The sequence below is a fragment of the Lytechinus variegatus genome, chromosome 4 (genome assembly GCF_018143015.1).
Source record: "Lytechinus variegatus isolate NC3 chromosome 4, Lvar_3.0, whole genome shotgun sequence".
In the NCBI taxonomy this organism is placed as follows: domain Eukaryota; kingdom Metazoa; phylum Echinodermata; class Echinoidea; order Temnopleuroida; family Toxopneustidae; genus Lytechinus; species Lytechinus variegatus.
In genome coordinates this window covers 61,646,410-61,672,377 of record NC_054743.1, presented here as the reverse complement: position 1 = coordinate 61,672,377, position 25,968 = coordinate 61,646,410, and the positions used below count along the sequence as shown (strand labels likewise).

Here is a 25,968-nt window from a genome sequence, read left to right as displayed (position 1 = left end):
GGTTCATTGAGAAGTATCTTCAGACATCACCCCCTGTCTTTGAGAGATTGCTGAAGACCAAATCAAAAGCAAAGGTAATGTTTCCATTTTTATTTTCCTAAGACCATCAATGAGTAATGTAGGAACGTTTTGGGTACCTTCTCTTCTAATTTATAATGAATACTTGGTCCTTTTGAGATTAAAAGGCCAGTTAGTTTGTTAGCCTTGTCTATGTTACAAGACTACTGCTTTTAGAATGTTGCATATTGAGTCTTGAACCAGGACAGAATGAATAGTCGATGACATAGGCTGCTGGTTTGTACGCCATTTAAGACACCCATCAGTTGCTTGTTTTAAAGCCATTATATGATATTCTCCATGCTATCTGTCACATGATCAAGAGCTGGACAAGTTGTCAACACTGAACTTGCCAAAACCTTTTTGTACAAGACACATCAAATACAATGATTGAATTCTAAGCTCTTGAGTGTTTTAATGAGATTATTGTCGATCTGAAATAGATGCTATTTCGTTAAATATGAATTATAATTGATTTTGATTACCAATGTTTTGCAGAAGAATGCATCTTATCGTGACATAGCCCTGACAGCAAGACGTCTTGTTGAACATTCCCCTAACACATATGCAGATATGTGGGACTGGAGCCCATTCCTTGGTCTTCTAGAGTCACATGATGTAGAAACAAGATGGTGAGTCTGTGTTGTAGAAATTTAGCAGGAAAAAAAAAGATTTATATTGGGAATATTTTTGTTCTCCTCTTCATGATAAATGACCTTTTGTATCCAAGCAGTAATAGCAATTGATTATATTACAAGGGCTTCCTTGTAACCTTTTTTTTTGTGTGTGGGGGATGGGGATTTGGGGGTAGTCATAAATAGGCATATAGTAATTCTTAGTCAGTGCACCCTGACATGAAGTCGATTTGATAATATGAAATAATGAAAAAATTAGGAACTGTCATGGCTTAGTGACAAAATTGCTTTTTGCCTAATTAACTGGTAACCACCCTTAAAAAATCTTCATCCAATCAACTCGTGATGGTCAATGCTCTGTCTTCTTCCATTATACATCCATGGCATACTAACGCAAGGCATTGTCGATAAAATGATCCTGGGTTAATGTAGATATTTTACCCCAAATTATTCCCCTACCGTTAATTAGAAATTTTGTCCTACTCTTATTTACACATGACATTGTGTATATATATAGTTAAGCAGGGTTCGAATGGATTAGCAATGAATTAACATTCATTTATTGATTCATGATTTTTTTTCATCTTTACAGGCATGCAGCTAACACAGTGGCTTGTATAACAAAGATGGGTGGGAGATACCGTTCTAATCTTTTCTCATCTCTCTTCACCAAAGATGAAATCTGCTCTTATCAATTAAGGTAGGTATATAAATCATAAACTAAGACAGACCACCCCTCCCCTTGAATGATTTATTCTTTGAGTTATCAATCCATCTATTCATCATCCGTCCATCCGACCACCGCCCTATAAGCTTATCTATGATTGGTTGATAAGCTAATATTCATATGAATTGGAAGAAAGGAAAAAATAAAATGGCAAAACTGCTTTTAAGGATCTTGTAACCCAGTCATTTCAAATGGGTTTGAGTCTATATGAATTGCCTATGTGTCAAATACAAATTAGCAATAATTTTCCTCAAAGTAATTACCTAAATCTAGCATGTCATCATGCAATACATGTAACTTTAACTTATTTTTTTTAATTTAAGAAATGTTGTATTTTACTGCTATTTATTATTAAAGATATTATCAGAAATTAATTTTCTTTTTTTTAATGATCAGGGATGCAGAGACTATGAATCAACAGATATGTATGGATCAGGGCAGCTCTGAGGTCATGACCTTTGACCCTGACCTTCACTCTGCTCAGAAGAACGATGGTCATGACCTCTTAGTGCAAGACCATCATGACAATGTGGTGTCAGTGTGTGGTGTCCTTCTTCCCCGAACCAACGTACAGGATACAGCTAAGGTAAATATGTGCAATTCAATCAATATCTGATTGGTCCAAATCGAATCACATGATATTCAGCGCATTGCACTATTGCATCCAAAATGCACTATCCTGCACTCTGACATCAGAGTGCAGGATAGTACAAGGTCTGGAATGATCTAGAATTATCTAAAATTTAAATCAAATAATAGCATTCGGGGCAACTCAGTAACTTTGGAGAGGAGGGAGTTGTATAAAACAAACAATACACGCGTTCTTGTGTAAAGAGGACCTAAATAATGAACTCTGTGCTCGACTCGCCAAATGGATATATGGCACTCGGTCCTGCAGACCTCGGTGCGGTATTTCATTTGGCTCTTCTCGCACATCGTTCATTATTTGGCCCTGCATGCACGCGCTTACGTGCATTATTTGTATACTATTCCTTACTCATAACTTTAATATGAGCATGATCTTAATTGGAATATGCAGTGTTCCCAGCCCATCAGGGAAATCAGGGAAAATTATTTCACTTTTATCCAGTCAAGGAAAAATCAGGGAATTTGATAAGAAATACCTAAAATCAGGGAAAAATGCCTCAAATTAGGGGAAAAAATCAGGGAATTTTGATTGGCCCATAAGTCGAAAATCAGCCAGTCTCTGTTATATTTTGTTGCATATCAAAATAACATCCATTGAATGACTGGCTATGGTGGTACTGATTAGTTTTACATTATTGTTTTTATACTGAAAATACATGTAATTCACTGCAACATCTTAGAAAACATGTAAAACTGGGAATGGGTTTAAATAATTGTCAGGGAATTTTTAATCTTCATCGGGGAAAAATCAGGGAATTTTGTTTTCTTGAAAAACTGGGAATCCTGATATGAACATTGAATTAAATGTTGATCATTCCGTATCATTTAGATTTTTCAATATTTTTTTTTTCAAAGAAATTCCTTATTCAAAATTGCTCCACAAAGCACATAATCAAACACAAAATGTATTTCATGCACATTCAGTATTATAAATATATAGAATTCAACATTTGAAATTAGCTTGATGTGCCTCGATCTATCAAGATTTAAAATACACTTATATTGTTGCGTGTTCATAGTGCGTTCTAACTCATGCTGATATCTCAATTTCTTTTGATGTGATAAATACATGTATTTTTATATAGTCTTGGTGAAATCTTCTTAATCTCTGATTGAAAGGGTATGAGTTATTCAATTTGAAATGACGGAAAATAAATTGTTTTTGACTTCAGACCTCATTTCCCAAGCTGGTCCAGGTCCAAACAACCAAGAAGAACTTGCGAAGTCTTGCCCTGGCCGTCTCGGCAGGAAATGGAGTCCTACTCGAAGGCCCAGTGGGATGCGGAAAGACGGCCCTGGTGGAGCACCTTGCGGCCCAGACGGGTCGAACAGCGCCCCCATTGATCATCAAGGTGCAGCTGGGAGACCAGACAGACAGCAAGGCTCTCCTTGGGACCTATCGATGCACGGATATTCCTGGAGAATTCGTCTGGCAAGCTGGAGCCCTTACTCAGGTATGGATGCATTGGTTCAGATTTAAAGATTGACAGCGTGGAAAGGAGGGAGGATTGGAGGAATATGCATAATTGTATTTGATTTAGCCTGAAGTATATGCTTCACTGGATTACTGAAGTTTGTGGATTCCAACCAACATGAATGGGATGTGATAGTGGGGAAGGGTTTGGGTAATGAAAAATATCAGGATTTTAAACAATTTGAGGTATGGCTCCCAGACTTAAAAATTTCATTGGATGCCCCATGAGGACATAGACTACGCCCCGATCGATGTCATCTCTCTCCTTCTACCGCTCCTAGAATCAAGGTTTCTATGTATCCCGTGACATGGTTTCCCCTTTCTACTGTATACTTCAGACCGTCCATCTCAATTTCAATTATATGTTGTTTATTTTAGGCTGTAACCCACGGTCATTGGATCCTCCTTGAGGACATAGACTACGCCCCGATGGATGTCATCTCTGTCCTTCTACCGCTCCTAGAATCAAGGTCTCTATGTATCCCGGCCATGGTGATGTCATCAAGGCTGCTCCAGGATTTCAGCTCTTTGCTACACAGAGGTAATGCAGAAAAAAAAATCAGTAAATAACAATTCTATCAAAAGGAAACCAAAACCCAAGAAGTTACGCAATCTTATTGGAAATAGTAAAATGAGAGAAACAATTTAAAACAAGTTTCATCAAAATCAGTTATAGAATAAATGAGTTCATGAAGTTTGAAAAGTCTTGTACTTTCTATGGGATCCTCAAATAGGTAAACATTCTTCAAAATGGCTGATTTTGTGGACCACCTTCCATTTGTTTTGTACACAATATTTTCAGATTTTCCCCTTTTATATATTTCGCACAATCTCCTCCTGACCATGACGTATGTGGTGTGAATTATATTTCTCCATGGCATATGTTATGCTCAGAATGAGGCAATACGCAATTTTAAAGATGATAGGGAAAATCTGAAAAATTGTGTACAAAAAAATGGAGAGTTGTCCACAAAATCAGCCATTTTAAAGCCAATTTGAGGATCCCCATAGAAAGTACAAGACTTTTCAAACGTCCATAACTTGCTTATTTCACAACCGAGTTTGATGAAACTCTTATTATACTCTTTCCAATAAAATTGCTTTTGATCTTGGGATTTGGTTTCTTTTAAAAATAATTCCTTGCTGCCCAAGGTTTATTGTTGAATGAGTGAACAAATGTAAAGGTAAACGTTACGTATTGAAAATGGATAAAACTGCAAACTTACGATTCTCAACTTCTTATCTTTTACAAGTTCCGGTTTCAAAGAGATCCTGGGGTTAATGGGCTTTTGCTCATGCAGGGCCAACCCTGTAGAAATCTCTTCAACAGGGTTTGTAAACCCAGACATATGCAACCACCTTCAGAAGCAACCTCAAAACATATCTGTATAATGGCGCTTTCTGACAGACAACCATCTAAGTATTGAATGCTATCCTTGTATAGTTCGAATTTGCTATGTTTTTCCCCTTTCTGCAATTAGCTCTGAAGTGCCTTGAGCATCTAATTAAGATGGAAAGTGCCCGATACAATTTTATGTATTATTGAAAGGCTATTTGCAAGTTTCCTGATGATAAGACGTGGTAAAAACTTTTTACAATGTGCCTTATACATATCACAATTCACAAACATCCTGAATAATGCAAATTGGCTCGATCCTGATATTCTTATGATGAATTTGTGAATTTATTTGTATAGTTCAAATTTACTTTTTTTTTTTTTCTCCCTTTTTGTTCTTTGCTCTGAAGCCCCTTGAGCATCTAGCTCAGACGAAAAGTGCGCTATACAAATTTCATGCATTATTAATATTATCGATTTATTATTATTAGATTGCTAAGTACCAGTGCGGGACTTCACAGACAGCACGTATCCCATGGTGCAATGCTTGATCAGCTGTGGACTCGTGTTCGGGTGGAGCCCATGTCAAGGGATGAACTACATCAGGTAAACAGATCTGTGTGATTTAGATATGATTTAGATAACCAGCAGGCATTGGAGAGTAAAAATTATTTGCTAATGAAAGCAGAGCTGCTAACTATTAGGAAAATGGCATAATTTATATGCTTTTCACACCAAATTATGCCACTATGCTTATGTCCTTTATTACTACAAATTTTTTTTAGCGCCAACACATGTAGCTATGTGCAAAATACCTCGCGCAGTGGCTAACTCATCCGAAGGCGTCAAGTACTGCCATTGCATGCATAATTGTGTCACTTTGTTTACATTGCTGCGCATGTGATGATTGCTTCGGTCAGGCAGCATAGCGTAGTTGTACTTGTGCGTGCATTGCATTGCCTATGGAAAATTCTTGCATGAATCCACGCACGTGCGCAAAACGGGAATGCCTGTCCATGTTTCCAACGAAGAAATCACTGTATTTACTCATTTAACTGCACATCTCTTGATCTGGACCTGTTTCATAAAACTTGTTTGTGATAACAGTTTAAGCTACTGAAATCATCCAATTTGATTGGCTGATAGTGAAGTTGTCATAGAAATTGTGCAATTGTAATTATAACAAGTCCTTATGAAACGGCACCCTGGTTTTCCACTCGGTTTTGGACACAGGTCATCACAACTCTGTACCCCAAACTGACCACTGTGGCCAACCGACTACTGGACATCTTCTGTACATTGACTGCTGGTCACCAGACATGGCTGGACTCTCCCGCAGACACTGAGAGCAGCCCTGGCACTGGTGAAGCTGGATCTAGGACTGCTGGCGGCAAGATTGAATTGGGATCCCACGACAGGAGACTGGTTTCTACCAGGTAATATTGGAAATGATATTGATTTTTTTATTGAAAGGCAGTGTCTTTTTTCATGTAGTTTTATAATTTCAAAATATTTTCCTATTTGATATATTTTTTTAGATGATTATTTTCCATTATGCCTGTCTCCATAACCGTCTGCATGTGAGACCACAATAATTTCATTATTAAATTCCCATGTGTAGAATTTCATGGTATTGATCGAGTGTAACATCTCAAAATGATCTCTTAGAGTCAAGAAAAAAGACATTCTTCATTTCAAACTTGAATAACAAAATTTTAAAGGAAATATGGAAAAAGATGGTCTTTTCATGGATGTAAGATGAGAAATTTCAGCATCTTTTTGGGATTTTTTTATTTTTATTTCCGTATGGTCTAATGGTTGTCAAAATAGAAAACAGTTTTATCATTTTAATGATTGTTTGAATAGCATTTAAACATTTTGACTCGGCTCTAATTATCATGTGCACATTATTTTTGTGTTTGTTAATAAGTTGCTAGTTCTTCACAAGTTTCTTGTTGGTCTCTGATTTTCATTGTTTACTCTGTTATTTTAGTTGTTCTTAGACTATATCCATTTATGTTCTTGTTTACCAAATTGTTGACTGAAAAGATATGAAAATTGTACATTTTTACCTTTTTCTGTTTTCAGAGATCTTATCAAGTGGTGTGAGAGAATTGAGAGAGATTTCCAGATCAATTCATCACAGAGTGCTAACATGGTCTTTCTTGAGGTAATACTGTTATTTCACAAAACTAAGCAATCATTGAAGAGAGTAAAGGTATTTTGCTAAGTGGCATGTTTCTCCTTTGGCATACCCTATAGATTGTTATCTCATAACAATAGCTAATCCACAATTTAATGATTGTTTTGTTTGATATCCTAATGGATCAAGAAACATGAATAATGATATAAATTGTCTATTAGGAAGATTATTTCTGTCATCTTTGAAATGTCATGCGTGAATTATCTATTGATGATGTGCATGTTAATAAAAGTAATCTGTATAATGTACAATTTGTTTGCACATATGTACATTCAGGAAAATGCCCTACCCTGTTGCCAAATTGATTCAATATATTCACAATTTCAAGAGACCAAAACTTTTATTATTGTGTTTGTTTACAGGCTTTAGACTGTTTCTGTGCAGCTCTGACCAACCCTAAGACTCGTATGGCTGTGGCTGAGCAGATAGGAGCAAAGCTAAACATCACCAAGGAGAAGGCGCGCTTCTACTGCTCTACGTACAAACCAAACATCGAAGAGGGGGACTCTACCATTACATCGGGGAGGGCAATATTGCAGCAGAAAGAGAGGGACACATTAAAGATGTAAGCTCTTCGTTTGACTGAGAACAATATGTGGTATTCATGCATCTGTTTCATAACATTTGCTTCGGTGACAAATTGCTCTGCTCTAAAATCCACACACTAATCAAATGACCAACTTTAAAGATAAATTCCAGTTTTGGTAACGATCTCAAAATGACTTTTTACAGAATCTAATATAATGACCACCCAAGTGTCTATATGAATAAAAAATATGTGACAAAGGATTCTGGGAGAAACTATGTAATTGCTGAGAAATAAGCAAAATAAGCGCGGATTCGGTCACTTGCGTCGGGTCTTTATTCCAGCAATAATAATACACTGTCCCACGTGTCCCTATCTGTGTTGGTGATCTTCAGTGTAAACGTTTTTCAGCGTAGATTTCAAGATTTCACAAAGTTCAGTTTATGTAACTGTACCAGATCTTCATCCTCGATGATATACTGACAATTAAGCCTGGTTTTACAGACTTTCTCATGAAATTAGTGTTTACTGCAATTTCTCTTTAATCCTGTGTTTAACACAATACCTTACCCAGAGCTGCCAAGTAGTACTGATTTTCCGTAGTTTGTACTGAAATATGAGAAAAATATTGAGGGTTTCATGCAAAATACTGATTTCTTAAGTTTTAGTCTTATGTGTTGTCCTATGGTATTTCTTTGAAAATACTAATTTCCTCACTAGAATACTGATTTTCAGCTTTTAAAATACTGAAATGTTCTTGTTCAGGTTGGCAGCTCTGCTTACCTTAAACCTAACATAAAACCCTATTGCAACCCTGACCCTATTCATCTTCGATGAAATTAAGCCTGAAAAAATTGTCGCCAGAGCATATGTCGTGTCACCAATGCATCACAATATCCCAGTGTAATACCAATTAACTAGCAAGGGATGACGGTAGAGCAAGTGGGCAGCTGTAATTTGCAAATTTCACTTTGTTTTTTCAATTTTTCATAAGATTTTTCCTAAAATAACCCCACCATTCTAGTTTGACTGTGACTTGTTATCTTTCTAAAACCATGATAAGGACCACTACATCACAGTATTGGTAAAGTGAATAGACTGTTTTATTTTGCTTGTTTTCATGTTTAGAACCAGTGTGTTCGCTCAGTTGGTAGAGCATCCTTCTCACAACCGGGAGGTCGGGAGTTCAAACCCTGGCTGATCCACAGCAATTAAAGGGATGGTGCCTCGTCGATCTGGCGCTGCACAGCAGCTGCCGGGCCCACGATCAATTGGGAAAAGCAAATTTTCAGAGTATTTAATTTTATGTCTAGTTTGAACAATAAAATATGGATTTGTATTTATTCATAAGGTTGTGCATAACTTCATGGACACATCTTTGAAACACCACACCTTTTTGCAATTTTGATTGTATATTTTCAAAACACTAACAGGACTGCAACATGTCAATTTGCCTTCACTAGACCAGTGGCAGTATTGGTATTGTGAATAGGCAGCATTATTTTTGCGTGAATCTATTTGGTAACATTAAAAATTAACATAAAATTCTTTTTCAATCACAAACATTACAAAATCATAAGCCAGGGCCTTTATAAAAGCAAGTTTATGCTTCCCTATGAGGCCCTATAGCAACAGACTAGATTGAATGGGTGTGCACAATAGTATACCAAAATATTACACCACAGTTATTCTTAAAGTTATGCCTAACTTCATGATTTGATTATGCATGTGTCTGTTTCTTCTTTCTGAAACCCCAATAGGACTACTACATCACAGTTTGCCTTCACCAGACCAGCCGCTGTGCTGGTAGAGCGTGTAGCCTGCTGTATCGCTCAGAACGAACCGGTCCTATTAGTTGGAGAGACGGGAACGGGAAAGACCTCTACCATCCAGTATCTGGCCAGCCTCGTAGGTCAAAGGTTAAAGGTCATCAATATGAACCAGCAGAGTGACAGCACTGACCTGCTTGGAGGGTAAGACTTCAGTTTTATTTTACTTAAATGATTTTTGATCTTGGAATAAAATAATGAAGGTGAAAAATGATAAAAATTTTGTTTGATTTATTACATGTATTTTCTTTGATTTTGCATCGAATCCCATAATATGAAATATAAACAAAGTTACATGAAATTAGCAATTGAACAATGTGGCATATCAAATGGGCTCAAACGTTTGCCACTAACAGCCCCATTTGATATCGAGTTTCATATACTCTTCTAAGCTCTGTTTAAACAGTAGACTTTGCAAAATGTATAATCTCACTCTCTTACAGTTCCTTATATAACGTGCAGGTTATAAAAATGTAAATTCTCAAAGATGATTTATGGCACCATATTGATGTTTTCCCCAACCAGGTTCAAGCCCGTTGACCTTCGTCAGGTCGTTGCGCCGGTCAGAGAGGCATTTGAGGGTGCTTTCCGTGCCACTTTCTCAGTGAAGCAGAACACCAAGTTCTTGGGTCATATCCAGAAGTGCTTCACGCAGCGTCAGTGGAGGGAGCTCGTTCAGCTGATGATACACAGTCAACAGGCCGCCCTCAAGAGGTTTGAACAGGCAGAAGGCAAAAATGGAGGTGTGTTTGCTAGTTTAATTTGGATATTTGATTTTGCGGGGAAGGAGGGGTGTCTGAGACCTTGGCTGTGAAAGGTCTGATTGAAGTCAAATTTGATTTGGATATAGATTTATAAACTACTTTCAAAGCTAATGCTCTCGGAGAATAAAAAACTGTAACTTCAGTAGTTGGTAACACAATACTGTAAAAGTTTCTTGAACTTGGGCCCTATGGAGTATGCTGAGCAATTGAGTTTGGAAGCTTTTTAGAATGGTCACTAGGGTGCAGGGAAAGTGCATGCATCTTTGCTTTTCATTGATTATCTTTGATGACTGATAATGTATCTGTTAAAGATAAATTCCAGTTTTGGTAACGATCTCAAAATGACTTTTTACAGAATCTAATATAATCACCACCCAAGTGTCTGTTTGTATGAATAAAAAATATGTGCCAAAGGATTCTGGGAGAAATTGTGTAATTGCTGAGAAATAAGCAAAATAAGCGCGGATTCGGTCACTTCCGTCGGGTCTTTATTCCAACAATAATAATACACTGTCCCACGTGTGCCTATCTGTGTTGGTGATCTTCAGTGTGAACGTTTTTTAGCGTAGATTTCAAGATTTCACAAAGTTCAGTTTATGTAACTGTACCAGATCTAGATCCTCGATGATTTTCTGACAATTAAGCCTGGTTTTACAGACTTTCTCATGAAATCAGCGTTTACTACAACTACTGGAATTTCTCTTTAAGTGCTTAGAGACGTCCCAATTGATCAAGGGCTATATGTAAACGCTTATTTCGCTTATTATTGATGTGTGTTCTCTTTCTCGCTGTGTTACCTCCATTCTTTCTGTAACAGGTGGGGCAAACAAGAAAGACATCGGAGGTCAGTGGAGGTCACTGGGTGAAAGGTTGCACCAGCTTCAACTTCAAATACAGCACTCTGAGAATACCTTGGCATTTTCTTTTGTTGAAGTGAGTTTTGTAAAGTAACCTGAAATAATGATGGATTCGTAATTGTGTAGAGATAACATAGAAAAAGCGGGGTTCTACCAGTTTATTTTTGAATCGGAAAAAACCCTGATGGTAAATTGTAACGCAGCTGCCACTCCTAGACGATAGAGCCGTGTGTGATGTGTGGTATTGTTGTTTGGATTGGACATGCATTTCTTCATATCAAGAATTCAAGATTTCAATATATCAGTTCTTGATATCAAGCAATTCAGATATTGAGAATTTAGTTCATAATGTAAAATAATCTGTTTCTTCATACCCCAAACTCGTGTTTGTTAAGAAAGGGAAATTCTTGATACAAAGAATGGACTCCTTGATTCAAGAAATAGTCCCATGACATTTGCTCTGGTCTAAATTCTATACCGTAATCGAGTGACCAACTTCAACCCTTGGTTTAACACTATACCCTACCCTAAACCAAACATAAAACCCTCTTGCAACACTAACCCTACATTTTAGACAAAATTAAGCCCAGAGCAATTGTCACAGGAGCAAATGTCGTGTCGCCCAAGAAAAAGGCTAAAATAAAATGGCTTGCTCTATGCAAAGAATTTCTTCCCCTGCAATATGATCTGCATTTCATGTGCTAGTCTTATTTTTGTGTGTGAAACGTCCTATCTAGGGAACTCTGGTGAAAGCACTCAGAAATGGAGACTGGATCCTCTTGGATGAGATCAACCTTGCAACTGCCGAGACCCTGGAGTGTTTGAGCTGTCTCCTAGAGAGTACCGAGGGGTCGGTGGTCCTCATGGAAAGAGGGTAGGTATGATAATATTGGCACTCATCACTTTGTGGCTCAGTGGATAGAGTCTCTGGACTTTGAACCAGAAGGTCCATGGTTCAAATCCCACCATGGCACTTTCCCCCTTTGGCAATTCATTAATTGACATTTGCAAATCTCCACCCAGGTGTAGTAAATGGGTCCCTGGTAGGAAGAAATTCCTTGAAAATGGCTGAGGCTTGGTGTTCGACTTGTTTTCAAGATTTATATGCACAGAAGAGTTTTCAAACAAAATATGCTATTCATGAATTTGATTTACTTTCACAGGGATACCAAGCCGATCATTAGGCATAAAGACTTCCGACTGTTTGCCTGTATGAATCCTGCCACTGATGTCGGCAAGAAAGAACTGCCTCCAGGAATCAGGAACAGGTAAGAAACAAACAAACTGGGATCTGTTTCATAGTGTGCATGCGTTATCTGTTGCTATTTCTAACACAGATACACCTAACAACTGCCTATATTTGACTCCATCATTATTTAGGTTTACCAAGCTGTTTGTCAACTAGCTTGAAGATGTTCTAGATCTAAAGACCTTAACAAAGAATTATCTCAGACCTCTCTCCATTTTGCATACATTACTTGTTGCTATGTCTGGAAAACAGACACCTAACCACTTCTTATGTTTGACTCAATCATTGTTTAGGTTTACCGAGCTGTTGATGAGCTTGAAGAAGTTCAGGATCTCAAGATCCTGACAAAGAGCTACCTCAGACTTCTCTTCAATTTATGGACATTTACTCGTTGCTATGCCTGGCAAATGGGTGACTAACCACTTCTTGTATTTAACTCCCTCTTATTATAGGTTTACAGAGCTGTTTGTTGATGAGCTTGAAGAAGTTCCAGATCTTAAGATCTTGACAAAGAGCTACCTTAGACTTCTCTCCATCACAGAGGCTCAAGTGGAAGGCATCGTGCAGTAAGTGACGTTATTACATGGCCTTGATTGCCAAAGACCTGGGGAGCATTCCATGATATGACTTGTCAGAAGTTTTATCCGACAAGTACTGTTTTATATGACAAGTACTGTTTTATCTGACAGTTACTGTGGTAACAGTGCCTCTCAGCCAATCATAATCAAGGAAAGTTGTCAGATCTGATAACTTGTCGGACGAAAATGTTGTTGAAATGCTCCCCTGTAGATACATGTACCAGTTAATGTTGTAACCTACTGAAATCCTGCTACATGATTGGCCAATTAATGTTTAAGTTTGTATTGAAGACTCATGAAGCAGGGTCATGAGTCATCGATAATGTAGAGATGAATGAACTGGGGACAGCCTTGCTGGATATAGAGGTCTGGAAGTGTTTCTGTGTTCATGGTACCCCTGAGGTGGCATAGGCCAAAGCCTTTTCCGGCCATGAACTGACTAAATTGGACTATACATTTATGCCTTCTGTTTCTTGATTATTTTTCTTAAAGGACAAGTCCACCCCAACAAAAACTTAATTTGAATAAGAAGAGAAAAATTCAACAAGCATAACACTGAAAATTTCATCAAAATCGGATGTAAAATAAGAAAGTTATGACATTTCAAAATTTCGCTTCATTTCACAAAAACAGTAGTATGAACGAGCCAGCTACATCCAAATGAGAGAGTCGATGATGTCATTCACTCACTATTTCTTTTGTTTTTTATTGTTTGAAATATGAAATATTTTGATTTTCTCGTCATTGTCATGTGAAATGAAGTTTCATTCCTCCCTGAACGCGTGGAATTCCATTATTTTAACATTTTGTGCTTCAGGCAAGGAGGTCCTAATCGTCAAATTCGTAAAAATTGAAATATTGTATAATTCAAACAATAAAAAACAAAAGAAATAGTGAGTGAGTGACATCATCAACTCTCTCATTTGGATGTAACTGGCTCGTTCATATAACTATTTTGTTAAAAATAAGCAAAACTTTGAAATGTCATAACTTTCTTATTTTACATCCGATTTTGATGAAATCTTCAGCATTGTGCTTGTCTGATTTTTCTCTATTGATTCAAATCAACATTTTTCTGAGGTGGACTTGACCTTTAATGAAAGAGTAATATTTCAGACAAATTTGTTTTCAGAACATATCAAACATAGAAAAGATGATTTGACTAAGTAATGAATCTGTTGGGTGTTTTATAAAGCTGTTCCTTGCATGCACGTTTCTTTACCTATTAGTTAATATTACATTTGCATTTTCATTTAGATGTCTATTTATTTTGGTATATGAAACATTGCACACAGCAGCCCTACGGCTGAGTTGCATACAATCTACATTATTTATGATTGATACAACAGTACTTTATTTTTAGAGCTAGATTTGACGTGTGAGGATGAGTGTGCAAATGAAAAAGATAAAAGAAAATTTGGCTTGCCGCAACATACAGAGATTTGGCTTCGTATATTTTTTTCAGTATTATTGACCATTATTCTCTCTCATTTTAGATTCTACTTGTCCATAAGGAAGGAAGCCATTCAGAAACTGACCGACGGCACCGGTCATCGGCCGCACTACAGCCTCAGGACTCTTTGCCGTGCCCTCAAGCTTGCCTCGACAAACCACTGTGATTCAGTGCCGAGGTCACTTTACGAGGTCAGAAGATAAACAAAAAAATAGGATTACATTATAGATTATGTATTTCCTCTTTATATGCCAGTTTGTTGGAAGTATCTGATTGTCATTCTTTGTCAGTTGTAGAGCAAACTGAGGATGTTGCCTTTTGAAGCTGATAACAGTGATTTTTTTATCTTGTAGATGAGGTGCTATTGAAGTTAAAAACATATGTAGATATTTTCATTTAAAAAATGCTAAGAGGAGGCCCCAAAGGTTTACAAATTTAAATAAAAATTACTTAACTCAAAAAAGGGTAAATGCAATTGACAGTGTTCTTTGAAGCAATTTGAAGTTTCTTGGTCCACGTTTCCTAAATTCCTTTACTAGTAGTATTTATTTTTTTATTTGCATTAGTTCGTAATTCGATAATGTTGATAATGTAGTAATAGTAATAGTTTTTTGAAAATTTCTTTTTCTTTTCCAGAGCTTCTGTCTGAGTTTCCTCACCCAACTTGACCGCGCCTCCCACCCCATAGTGGAGAAGCTTGTTTGCAAGCACGTGATTGGCAAATCCAACCTCAAGAGCTTGCTGGGCCAGTCCATTCCTCCTCCAGCAGGGGGGAACAAGTACATGAAGCTGGAGGGATACTGGGTAGCTGTGGGAGAGAAGGAGGGGTATAAACCCAAGGACTATGTTATCACGCCGTCGGTGAAGGCTAACTTGAGGGATCTTGCCAGGATAGTATCAGCAGGGTTAGTGCACCAATAAAGAATAAGGAATATTCCATGCATCTGAAAATGAATAAAATTAGATTAATAAAATAAATAAAATGATTAGTTAAATAAAATTATATAAAATTTATAGAATAATAGAATAAATTAAATGAAATGAACATAATGTTTGCAAAATAAATTATATGTGACTGATTTATTGTATTTTTTGGGGAAGGGGGGGGAGGGGTGGTTGCTTGATGGAATATACATGTATGGATACATGTAGCCCATTTCATCTGACCTCAAAGTAGAAGCAGTAATCAAGGTTTAAAATCTGATAGTAAGTCCCTGACTATGTGGGTTCAAGGGTTCACCTCGCAGTCACAGAAATCACCCGCGTCCTATCCCTCCAATTTGCTCTGTTTGGTGCATCCTCCTCCCTCAACCAAACCTTGATACATACAAAGAGTCTGAAAATTTTTAATGCTTGGATGAACAAGATGTTCATGGATTTATGGTGATCTTCTTATAGAAGTGTAACGTTGTCGAATATAAGCACTATTTTCAGCACAAGAACAATTGAAAACTGTTGAAAGCTTTGTATTTGATTGTTAACCAATGCACATTTGTTTGTATGAATTAACATCTGCTTTCATTCTCAAATAATCATAATCTTTCTATTCCTTTTCATTGATGAAGACGATTCCCGGTCCTGATCCAGGGTGAGACCTCTGTCGGCAAAACCAGTCTGGTCAACTACCTAGCCCAGCTGACCGGTAACCATTGTGTAAGGGTAAACAATCACGAACACACTGACCTCCAGGAATATGTAGGATTCTATGCTGCGGATGAATCAGGCAAGCTGGTCTTCAAGGAAGGTTAGTGTTCCCATTTATCTCCTAAATCCACTAGCCATTGCTTATAGTGGTCAATTGGTCAGTTTTGTCCTTTGCTGACCGGTAACCAATGTGTAAGTGTCAGCAATCCAACACACTGACCTCACAAACTTACAGTTCTTGAACCTAGCTTAAGGGTATTACAGTATTTAGTAGTCAACAGATATAGAAATAAGCTTAATTATGTGAGCTTTGAAGTTTGCATGGTGGTTAAGACTAGTAGGAGAGGTTTGCGGTAACACCAAGTAAGTTAGCACCCCTGACAAGGAGCAAAGCGTATGTGTTTGAAATGTCAAGAATAACAGTTCTTTCAAGTCAGAGCTATTATCAGCAAGATTAACCTGCCTGGTGTTACCGCAAGCCTTTCCAACCAGTCTTAACCACCATGCAAACCTTCAAAGCTCACAAGCTTTATAATTATGTTGTTATCCATGTCATGTTATATGTTCTGTATCCAAGGTGTGCTTGTGGATGCCATGAGAAAGGGACATTGGATTATCCTAGATGAGTTGAATCTGGCTCCTTCGGATGTCCTAGAAGCTCTCAACAGGGTAAGTCATCAAGGTCCATTTGTTCCAAAGTTTAGTGATAGATCATGCTGCTTTGTCAGGATGTACCTGCAGCATAATGGTGGCTTAGTGGTAGGGCACCCATCTCAGAATTGGAGGGTTTGGGTTTGATATCATCTAAAGCCACCCAAAGACTCAAAAGATGGGACCTTCTGCTGATCACAACGATATTTGCTCCTGGCTTTATTTAGTCTTAGATGTAGGGTTAGGGTTGCAGTAAGTGTATGTTAGGTTTAGGATAGGGTAAAGTGCTAAAGCCAGGGTTGAGGTTTGTCATTTCATTAGTGTGTGGAATTAAGAGTGGAGCAATTGTCGCCGGAGCAAATGTCATGGGACCACCTCAGAATGGGTGGGTTACTTCGATCCTGTCCGAATCCTCCCAAAGACTTCGAAAAATGGGGCCTTCTGCCTTTTTGTCAGGCACTTGACCTGTTAGAGTAGAGAATGGCAATGATAACATGGTATGCAGGGCATGTTGGAAAATCAGCTCGTGCTGAATTGGCTACCTTGTGTAAATAAGAGTTATTGTAATTATTTTTCTTAGCAGAAGTAGTTGGTACATTTATACATGTTATTTGTTTATTTTCTGTGGTGATGTGTCTTCCTTACAATTCATTTTGGTCTTTAACAGCTGCTGGATGACAATAGAGAGCTCTTCATCCCTGAGACACAGGAAGTAGTCGCAGCTCATCCAAAGTTCATGCTCTTTGCTACCCAGAATCCACCTGGGCAATATGGCGGCCGAAAGGTGAGTCGGCACTCAGTTGGATGTGATGCCATGATGATTCAGAGCTTCATGGAGTTGATTAGCAGGCTTGTTGCTGAATATAATTGTTTGATAAAAACATGAATTAAGAATTATCTCCTATGAAAAAAAGATTAATGAATACACACTTGAAAATAGATGCAGGAAATTGTAAACATCTTGATTGGATACATGTCATAAGGGTCATGTAGTTATTTTTGCTAACTTTTTTGAGCAGTCTTTGCCTTTTTATATTTTTTTTCCTCTAAAGCTATGGCACCATTTTTTTTCTCTCTTTTTTTATAGTTTGTATTGATAAATCACAAACAAATTAACAACAACAATATACATCTTTTTAACTAGCATATGAAATTTACAAGTGGTCATTTTCAAACAAAAGTGGACATGGGGGTGAAAATTAAAACTTGCTAGAAATCATTAGGCATCAATGTTTTTTGAAACTAGACATCTTAAAGTATATTTTTCCATTTCATTTACATAAAAGTATTAATTATGTCTTGAGATACAGTGAATTTTATGCAAGGGAAATGAAATGCCAACAATGTTGATTTTTGCATTAAAATTCACATATTGCCTATCACAATATAAAATTTGTATTAGAAGCACATTTGTTGGCAAGATACAAGCTGTGTATTGTATCTAACTCCTAAATAGCAAAAAAAAATTCTGTGAAGTGTTTTTCTGAAAAAAATTGGGTTTCGAAGTTTTCAAAACTGGTTGTCGTGTCACTCACGTTTTAAATGCAAAAAGTTTTCTAGAGCTGTGTATTCTGAAAATTAATTTATCCCAATACTGGAGCAAATACAGTTTATCTGTACCTTATTGTATATAAAGTAACTTGGTCCAATGTGTTAAGGTAAAGCTAAAATTAACTGTTAAAGTTGTGTCGTGTCACTCACGAAATGTCGTGTCACTCACGGTATTATATTGTGTATGAAAAAGGACATCCAGTAATTTTTGAAGCGTTTTACCAGGGATACAGTCAAAATGTTGTTCCTGACATCATTTAGGCCTATTTTAGGCTAATAATTTCCTCCATCTTCCTAATTTTACTCCTTTTTATGGAAATATTGAATTTGACATTGAGTTCATCTATTTTCTCTCCTCTCCGTGGTTGCCTTGGTTTAAAAAATCCTGACAATTTTCCATTGGTGTGAAGACTCGGATCCTAATTCATATTTTGGTGAATGTACTGTGATTAAGAATATAACAACATAATCAATCAACACAAAATTATGAATGTATCAAGAGAAAAACCACTATACTTTAGCAATGGACATATTTACAATGCATAAAGGGTTGGTGATGGTGATGTTTCAAGTCATACCTACATGTAGGTATTACTCGAACATTCTCTGTCTCCATTTACAGAAATGAGCAGAAAGTTCACCTTTCTTTTCAGCAATGTTATTTCTTTGTTATACTCATAGAGCTTTAGAAAAGTCAGGGATCCTTTTTTGAAATTTGCAGAAATTTAGTGGTAAAGTAGTGTACATGAGATATAAGAGATCACCATGAACACCAAACATTTTTTCAAATTCGGAAAAGAAAATAATTTTCTTTTCCTTCTGATTGATTAAATCAACCTTTTCATTTGCCATAAAGCTTGTATTCCAGGACATGAAATAAACAAATTTGCAAGAAAACATAAACATTTCAGGTGAGAATGTACTGAGATTTGATAGAACATATTGCTTGAAGCAGCTACATGCCAAGTTCAAAATCATTATTTGTTCGGCCACCATTCATACCGCTAGTGATTAACTACATGTAGGGTCTGAACAGCAAACTACCATAAGCGGGCTGATGTGTGTTCAGAGCAGATTTGCATTTACACATATTCATTACAACAAAATGATGCATGTTCATGTAGGTCCCAACAAGTCCCAACCGAGACCGCATTTTGATTTGAGCAACTTTGGATGGGTTGCCATGTACCAGTAGATCAATTTTTTTTGGGGGGTGTACCCTGATAAGAACAGAGCTGGACCTCGAGGGGAAAAAGCTATTGAGGTATAAAGGGAGCCTGGTTGAGATGCTGAATTGGATTTTAGTGTGACATCCAAGGGCTTAGAAAAGGAAAGGCTAATGACTTGTAGTTGTTATGTAATAGTAGCAGACTGCAAGAATCAGGTACTGACTGCGTCTTTCACCTTGTTGCTTTCCCTGGATTCCCGTGGTATGGTATATGATCAAATAATTAGCAATGAAAAGGTGCTTACAAGATTCCAGCTAAAAGCATAGCTCTGAATTTTGGTACAGTGCCTACATGTACTGCCTTGGGAGGGTCCACATACAAGCAGTGTTCAGGAGAAAACCTATGCTTGTTGAGATGAATTCCCAAGTTTCTCAAGGATTTGCTGATAGTCCATCTGAAGTGTGCAGCAACGTGATTGGGGTTTGGTACCAAAAAAGACATTGAAACTGGCATGTCCTATTTGGACAATGCCTAAAATATTAAAGGAGGATAATATTGTAATCCAATATTTCAAGAAAAAGGAGTCATACATGACATCATTGGCTACCAGACCATGCCAGATGATGTTAGTGACTATTGAGAATACCTTTCTTACAAGGAAAAATTGTTCCATCCGTTGTGGATGCTGAATTGTATGAACCTGTAAACTTTCATATACAGATAGGGAGAAAGAGTTAAAGTTGAATGATATCAGGCCACAAAAAGAATGTTTGAGTTGATGTCAATGCCAAGACCTCATAACACCTCCTTCAAGTGCCCCCTCCTCCTCTAAAGAGGAGAGTGGTAGAAGCCCTAGTGTGACAATGTGGTATGGTATAGGGATTGTGAGTTGATGGGCAAATATGACCATAAACCAAGAATAAAACATCAGGATGACATATTATGAACTTAAAAGAAAGCAGTTATTATGTAATTAAGCTTGTATTTTGGTTAATGGTATTTTACTCTTCTAGATCATGCAAAAAATACTTTCAATGTTGAGATAAATGTTGTATTTTTGCACTTGTCGTGTCACTCACGTTTTGGATGTCGTGTCACTCACGGTATATAGGAGGGTACCATTTTCCATAGAGAAGGTTTGATTGATTTTGACTATATGTGTTAGATAGGTACACTATTTATGTCCATTTACTGGTACTCACAGTACTCCATGACAACTACTTGGGCACGAATTCAACCATATGTGTTAGTGGTCAGAAACTCATGTCCAAAATTTGTCGTGTCACTCACGCACCATTTTTTAATCATATCTACTAAACGAATTGTTGAATTCAAATCAAACTCACAGTGGCCCATGCCAGTCCTACATTGTATATAATATAGTAGTCATGATTGATTCATAACCTTTAAGTTTGAAGATATGAGCCCTTAAACCTCTCCGATTGTCGTGTCACTCACGTTTGAAAATGACCAAATATATAAACATGTAAATAAATTTTATATGTACTTCGTAAGGTTATTAACTGAGATAATTCTATTCTATTTTCATTCTACTTTAATTTTATTTGTATCTTCTAAAATTTTTATTGTTTTATTTTTTTAATTTTTACTTTATTCTATTTTTTTTTCTGATACCTTTATGAATTTTTTAACAGGTGTTATCTCGAGCGTTCCGGAACCGGTTTGTTGAACTCCACTTTGATGAAATCCCTAGCAGGGAACTGGAGACCATCCTTCATGACCGATGTCAGATCCCAGTCTCGTACTGCCGCAAGATGGTCGCTACTATGCTGGAATTACAGGTATGTCTAAATGTGTTGAATTCAGAGTATCAACCCCTTGTGACAATCTGCAAGCACCAAATTTGAACTTCAGTATATCTGAAAGTACTCTTACCCAGAGATTTTTAAGATTCTATTTAATCAAGATTCTCTTTTTTGCAAAGTGAGATAGTTCTTGTTCGTTCATTTCTCTATATTCCTTTTTCATTTGTTTTCAAGTCAAGAGACCTTTCTATCTTTTTATTCCTTTTACCATTTTATTCAATTTTTGTTTTACATTTATGAATACAGAATTTTATTGAATGCTTGTATTATACTTCGCTCCCTCAGTCATGTGATCCATTGCAAATGCCACGATTGGCCTTTTGTATCTGATTTTGAAAAATGTTGAATCATTCAAACATTTCCTACAATATATACGATTGCCTGACAGATTTCATATGATCAGATACAAATTCATACAGCAACTACCATGGCTCCACGAGCAAGTTCTCTGTTTCAATTGTGTCACGAATCATGTTGAGAATCGTGATATTGGGAACTAAGTACGTGTATACAATGATTTCTCTTTCTTCTTTATACTGTTTCTCTACTTCTGTCAAGATGAGACGTAAAGGATCGGGTGTGTTCGCTGGGAAACAAGGATTCATCACTCTCAGGGATCTGTTCAGGTGGGCGGAACGATACCGACATGCTAGCCAGGGTGACCAGGCGTTTTATGACTGGAACCAACATATAGCAGATGAAGGTACACTTCAAACAAGCATTCAATGACTGCATAAAACATATAAAATGCTTCAAACAGAATAATTTTGAGTTTGTGTAGGATATTGATAATGATGATGATAGTGGTGATGATAGTGTTGATGATAATGATCATGATGGTGATGATGGTGGTGGTGATGACGGTGTTGATGAAGACAATCATTGTGATGTTGATGATAATGGTGATGGTGATGTTGATGCTGATGATGATTATGATTGTAATGATGATAATGATTATCTTGATGATGATTATATTGATTATGATAATGGTAATGTTGATGATGATGGTGATGATAATGTTAATATCAATGATCAATACAATATTGATGATGATGTTGATAGTAATGATCGTGATGTTGATTATAGTAAATGATGTTGATGACGATGATGATGAAAATTGTGATGGATATGATCGAGATGTTGATGATAATGATGGTAATATCAATGATCATTATAGTGTTAATGATTGTTGATGGCAAAGGCATAATGAAGGCACTTTCGTTTACGAAAACTGTCAAAGAATTTGTACTTATAATTTTCTTTTCTCCTCCTCTAGGTTACATCCTGCTTGCTGGTCGAGTGAGGAGAGAAGAGGAAGCAGAGACGATCAGAGAGGTTCTAGAGAAAAACATCAAGAGAGTGGTGAACCCACAACAGCTCTTTACCCTATCAGAACACACCTCACCGGTCACAAGAAATATTCTCGAGAAGGTAACAACCACCATTCTTATTCCATTTCTGTAGCATGTAAGCAGATTGAATTAAAAAGGATTGAAATGAATTCATGAGAAATTAAATGTTTCTCAGGGTAAGCAATCTTTTAGACTTTATTCTCTGCTGAAGATTAGACAGATGTTGCTATTGTTATCATTTATTTGACCAAATCATGAAAAAAATACACGATAACATAATGATTTTTACATGGCATGAACAAACAAAACAAAATGAACATTGCTATGTGCTGGTCAGATGTGATGAAAACATAATAAATAGCTGTTCTTTAGAAACATATCACCCTCATATAAAGCACTGCTTTCAACATGCAGGACGATTGTCCTAAGAAGTATGTATTCAAACTGAAGAAGATACTAGAGAATAAACAATTACAAGATTATTTGTTTTTTTTAAGAAAGTATTTGGGCAAAAGTATTTGTTAGAACCCTGTTTTAAGTCCACAGTTCAATTGATTGAGGTTGAAATTTCCAGGATTAATTATGGTTATAGTAGCCGCTAAGTTTATGTCTTGGACTGAGTAAATGTATGTGGAATGCTCAAGTTTTTGAATTAAGAAAGCCATAAGTACAAGGTGTCAATGGTGGAGTATTTTTTTCTCAGGTGATTATACTGTATGTCTTGTAATGATCAGAATTTTTTTTTTAGGTAACATCTGCAACCTCCCTTCCTGGCTTCAACCACATTGTATGGACCTATGGAATGCGTAGACTGGCTGTTCTTGTAGGACAAGCCCTCAAGTTTGGCGAACCAGTGCTTCTCGTTGGTGAAACTGGGTAAGCTTGAGATGCAAAGCGGATCATGTTATTTTCATTGGCATTTTCAGAAATTAGCATGTAATCAAAGAATTCAATGAATAGAAACAATTTGTGGACCCTTGCTCACCCAACCAGGTAGCCTGGGTAGGGAATAGGTCCACAGTCAAGGAATAATTCCACAGTCCACAGGCCCACAGTCCTTCCTTTTCACACCTAATTAAGTGGACAAAGGTCTTTCCATATAGTTTGTCTGCCTAAATTACCCTTCTATAGGTGGAATAAATGCCCAAGTCAAACATTTTTTTCTGACTAGATTATGAAAAATATGTGTTGCCACTTACATGTATGTGTCAATTGCTTCAGATTCAAAGGTACTTCTTATTTTTCAATAGATTTTTTTTGTGAATTGAAACTACCTTATCTTGTCTACTTTGAAACATGTCAAACTATTTGTCAGGTGGAGTGTTGTGGCCCAGTGGATTAGTCTCCGGACTTTGAAACAGGGTCATGGGTTCAAATCCCAGCCATGGTGTATATGTAGGTTCCTTCAGCAAGAAATTTATCCACATTTTGCTGCACTCAACTCAGGTGAGATGAATGGGTACCTGGCAGGAATTCCTTGAAATGCCGAGCACTGGAAAGGCTGCTTGAGCTACATCTGGGGTAATAATATCCAAGTCCTTTGGAAGCGCATAGAGACGTTATTCATAATGTGTTATGCGCTATACAAGAACTCACTATTGTTATTATTATTTGTTTGTAATTATTATTACTTTTGGGGATCCTTTGAAAGCATTTTTTAGCATGAGATCTGGAAAGTGCTATATAAAAGCAGAATATTTTTATCATATTTTTTAAGCTGTGGCAAGACCACCATATGTCAGCTCTTTGCTGCCCTTGCTAGTCAGAAGCTTCATGCAGTCAACTGTCATCTTCACACAGAGACATCTGACTTCCTGGGAGGACTACGTCCGGTCAGGCATCATAGCGATGAAACTGTAAGTAAAAGCTAATGCAGTTCCATTCTTGAATTAATAATACGGTTTGCTATACCAGTAATCTATAGACTTCTACAAAATATTGCTTCCTGTCAACAACAATTTGGCTCTGGAACCATATACTTTAGTTAGCAAAACTCCATATTTTATTGTTCGAAATAGCAATCCTTAGAAAATTCTTTTTGTCCAATGGACCATGGTCCCAGCAGCCACTGAGCAGTGACAGATCAACGTTGCTCTGTCCTTTGAATTGTTAAACGCTAGACAGAGGTGCAATAACTCATCTTTTTATTGTCTTGGTCTGATTTGGCTTGGGGTCAAACTTCCAACTTGTGAGCCGGACGCACATTTTCCATAGATGTGAGCAAACTCGTTCTCCAACTGGTTGTATGTACGTATGTAAAAATTTTCCATAGATGAATTTTGAAAGCCATTAAAAAGACATGTTTATGAAAAAGAGAAAAATAAGACAGGATAAACTCAGCATTATATATTTTCTTGATTTACATTTGCTGCAGATAGGGAATAGAAATATTCTGGATATTTATTGTGCTGTGGATCCGTATAGAGGGCTTTTGGATCAGTGGATAAGTCTCTTGATTTTAGCCACAAGGACTGGGGTTCAAATCCCACTGATGCATGTGTTTGTTTTGGCAAGGTTTGCATATTTACCCTCTGCCACTCTCTAACCACAGTGAAGTAAATGGATTCAAGGTAGTAAAGAATTCCTTGAATGATCAGAGTAGCCACGCTGAAGCTGGATAATGTTTAGAGCTTAGAAACATCTATAGGAAGTGCAGTATAAATGTTGCATAGTATTATTATTATCATCACTAATGTCCTGTTTGCTGTATGAGATTAAAAATCTTTCATTATAATTTTCATGTGTTTTCAGGATGAGGAGAGTAAGAAGCTATTTGAATGGTGTGACGGTCCGCTCATCCTGGCCATGAGGGAAGGAGCCGTCTTTCTCATCGATGAGATCTCCCTGGCTGACGACTCCGTCCTGGAGCGTCTCAACAGCGTGCTGGAGCCCGAGAGAACACTGCTCCTGGCGGAGAAAGGCAGCGGGGAGGAGTGCGGGGATGATATAGCCGTGATTAAAGCGGAGGAGTCATTCAGGGTGGTGTCGACCATGAACCCTGGGGGAGACTTTGGCAAGAAGGAGGTATGGATGGGGTGCTTAGGGTAGTTTTGTTTGATATAACAAAAGCGGAAGATGTTTGGTAAAAGCAGACAGCTTTATCACAAGCATGAGGTCTTTCCATAGCAATAGTATGAAGGGGGTTGATGGTGATGATGATGCTGGTGATGGGAGAGGTGGTGGGAATGGAGATGGAGGTCATGAAGAAGATGATGTACAGATGATGTCAATGCAGGTGATGATGATTATGATAGGGAATGATGAAGATGGTGATGGTGTTAATAATAATGGTGATAGATTGTAATGAAGACTGGAAAAAAAATTTATAATGACAGTGATGGTAATTTTGGAAGTGGTGGTATTTTTAATGGTGATGATGATGGTGATGATGAAGACGATGATAATGCTCATGATGGTGATGGTGGTGGTGAAGGATGTA

At 37.2% G+C, this 25,968-nt stretch overlaps 1 protein-coding gene across 1 annotated transcript in view; it reads left to right on the top strand.

Annotated features, from left to right (window-relative positions):
• The window catches only part of LOC121413142 (midasin-like), a 103,328-nt gene that overhangs the window by 5,584 nt on the left and 71,776 nt on the right, over positions 1–25,968 (top strand). The window contains 28 exon segments of the mRNA XM_041605906.1: positions 2–74; positions 556–689; positions 1,285–1,392; positions 1,816–2,005; positions 3,240–3,521; positions 3,920–4,016; positions 4,019–4,082; positions 5,369–5,483; positions 6,111–6,313; positions 6,966–7,047; positions 7,443–7,645; positions 9,367–9,579; positions 9,961–10,178; positions 11,017–11,132; positions 11,794–11,930; positions 12,220–12,324; positions 12,758–12,871; positions 14,380–14,527; positions 14,973–15,241; positions 15,902–16,080; positions 16,558–16,649; positions 17,299–17,415; positions 21,007–21,153; positions 21,736–21,880; positions 22,454–22,608; positions 23,278–23,405; positions 24,247–24,385; positions 25,281–25,553. Of these exon segments, the coding sequence (XP_041461840.1) occupies positions 2–74; positions 556–689; positions 1,285–1,392; positions 1,816–2,005; positions 3,240–3,521; positions 3,920–4,016; positions 4,019–4,082; positions 5,369–5,483; positions 6,111–6,313; positions 6,966–7,047; positions 7,443–7,645; positions 9,367–9,579; positions 9,961–10,178; positions 11,017–11,132; positions 11,794–11,930; positions 12,220–12,324; positions 12,758–12,871; positions 14,380–14,527; positions 14,973–15,241; positions 15,902–16,080; positions 16,558–16,649; positions 17,299–17,415; positions 21,007–21,153; positions 21,736–21,880; positions 22,454–22,608; positions 23,278–23,405; positions 24,247–24,385; positions 25,281–25,553 (4,246 nt within the window).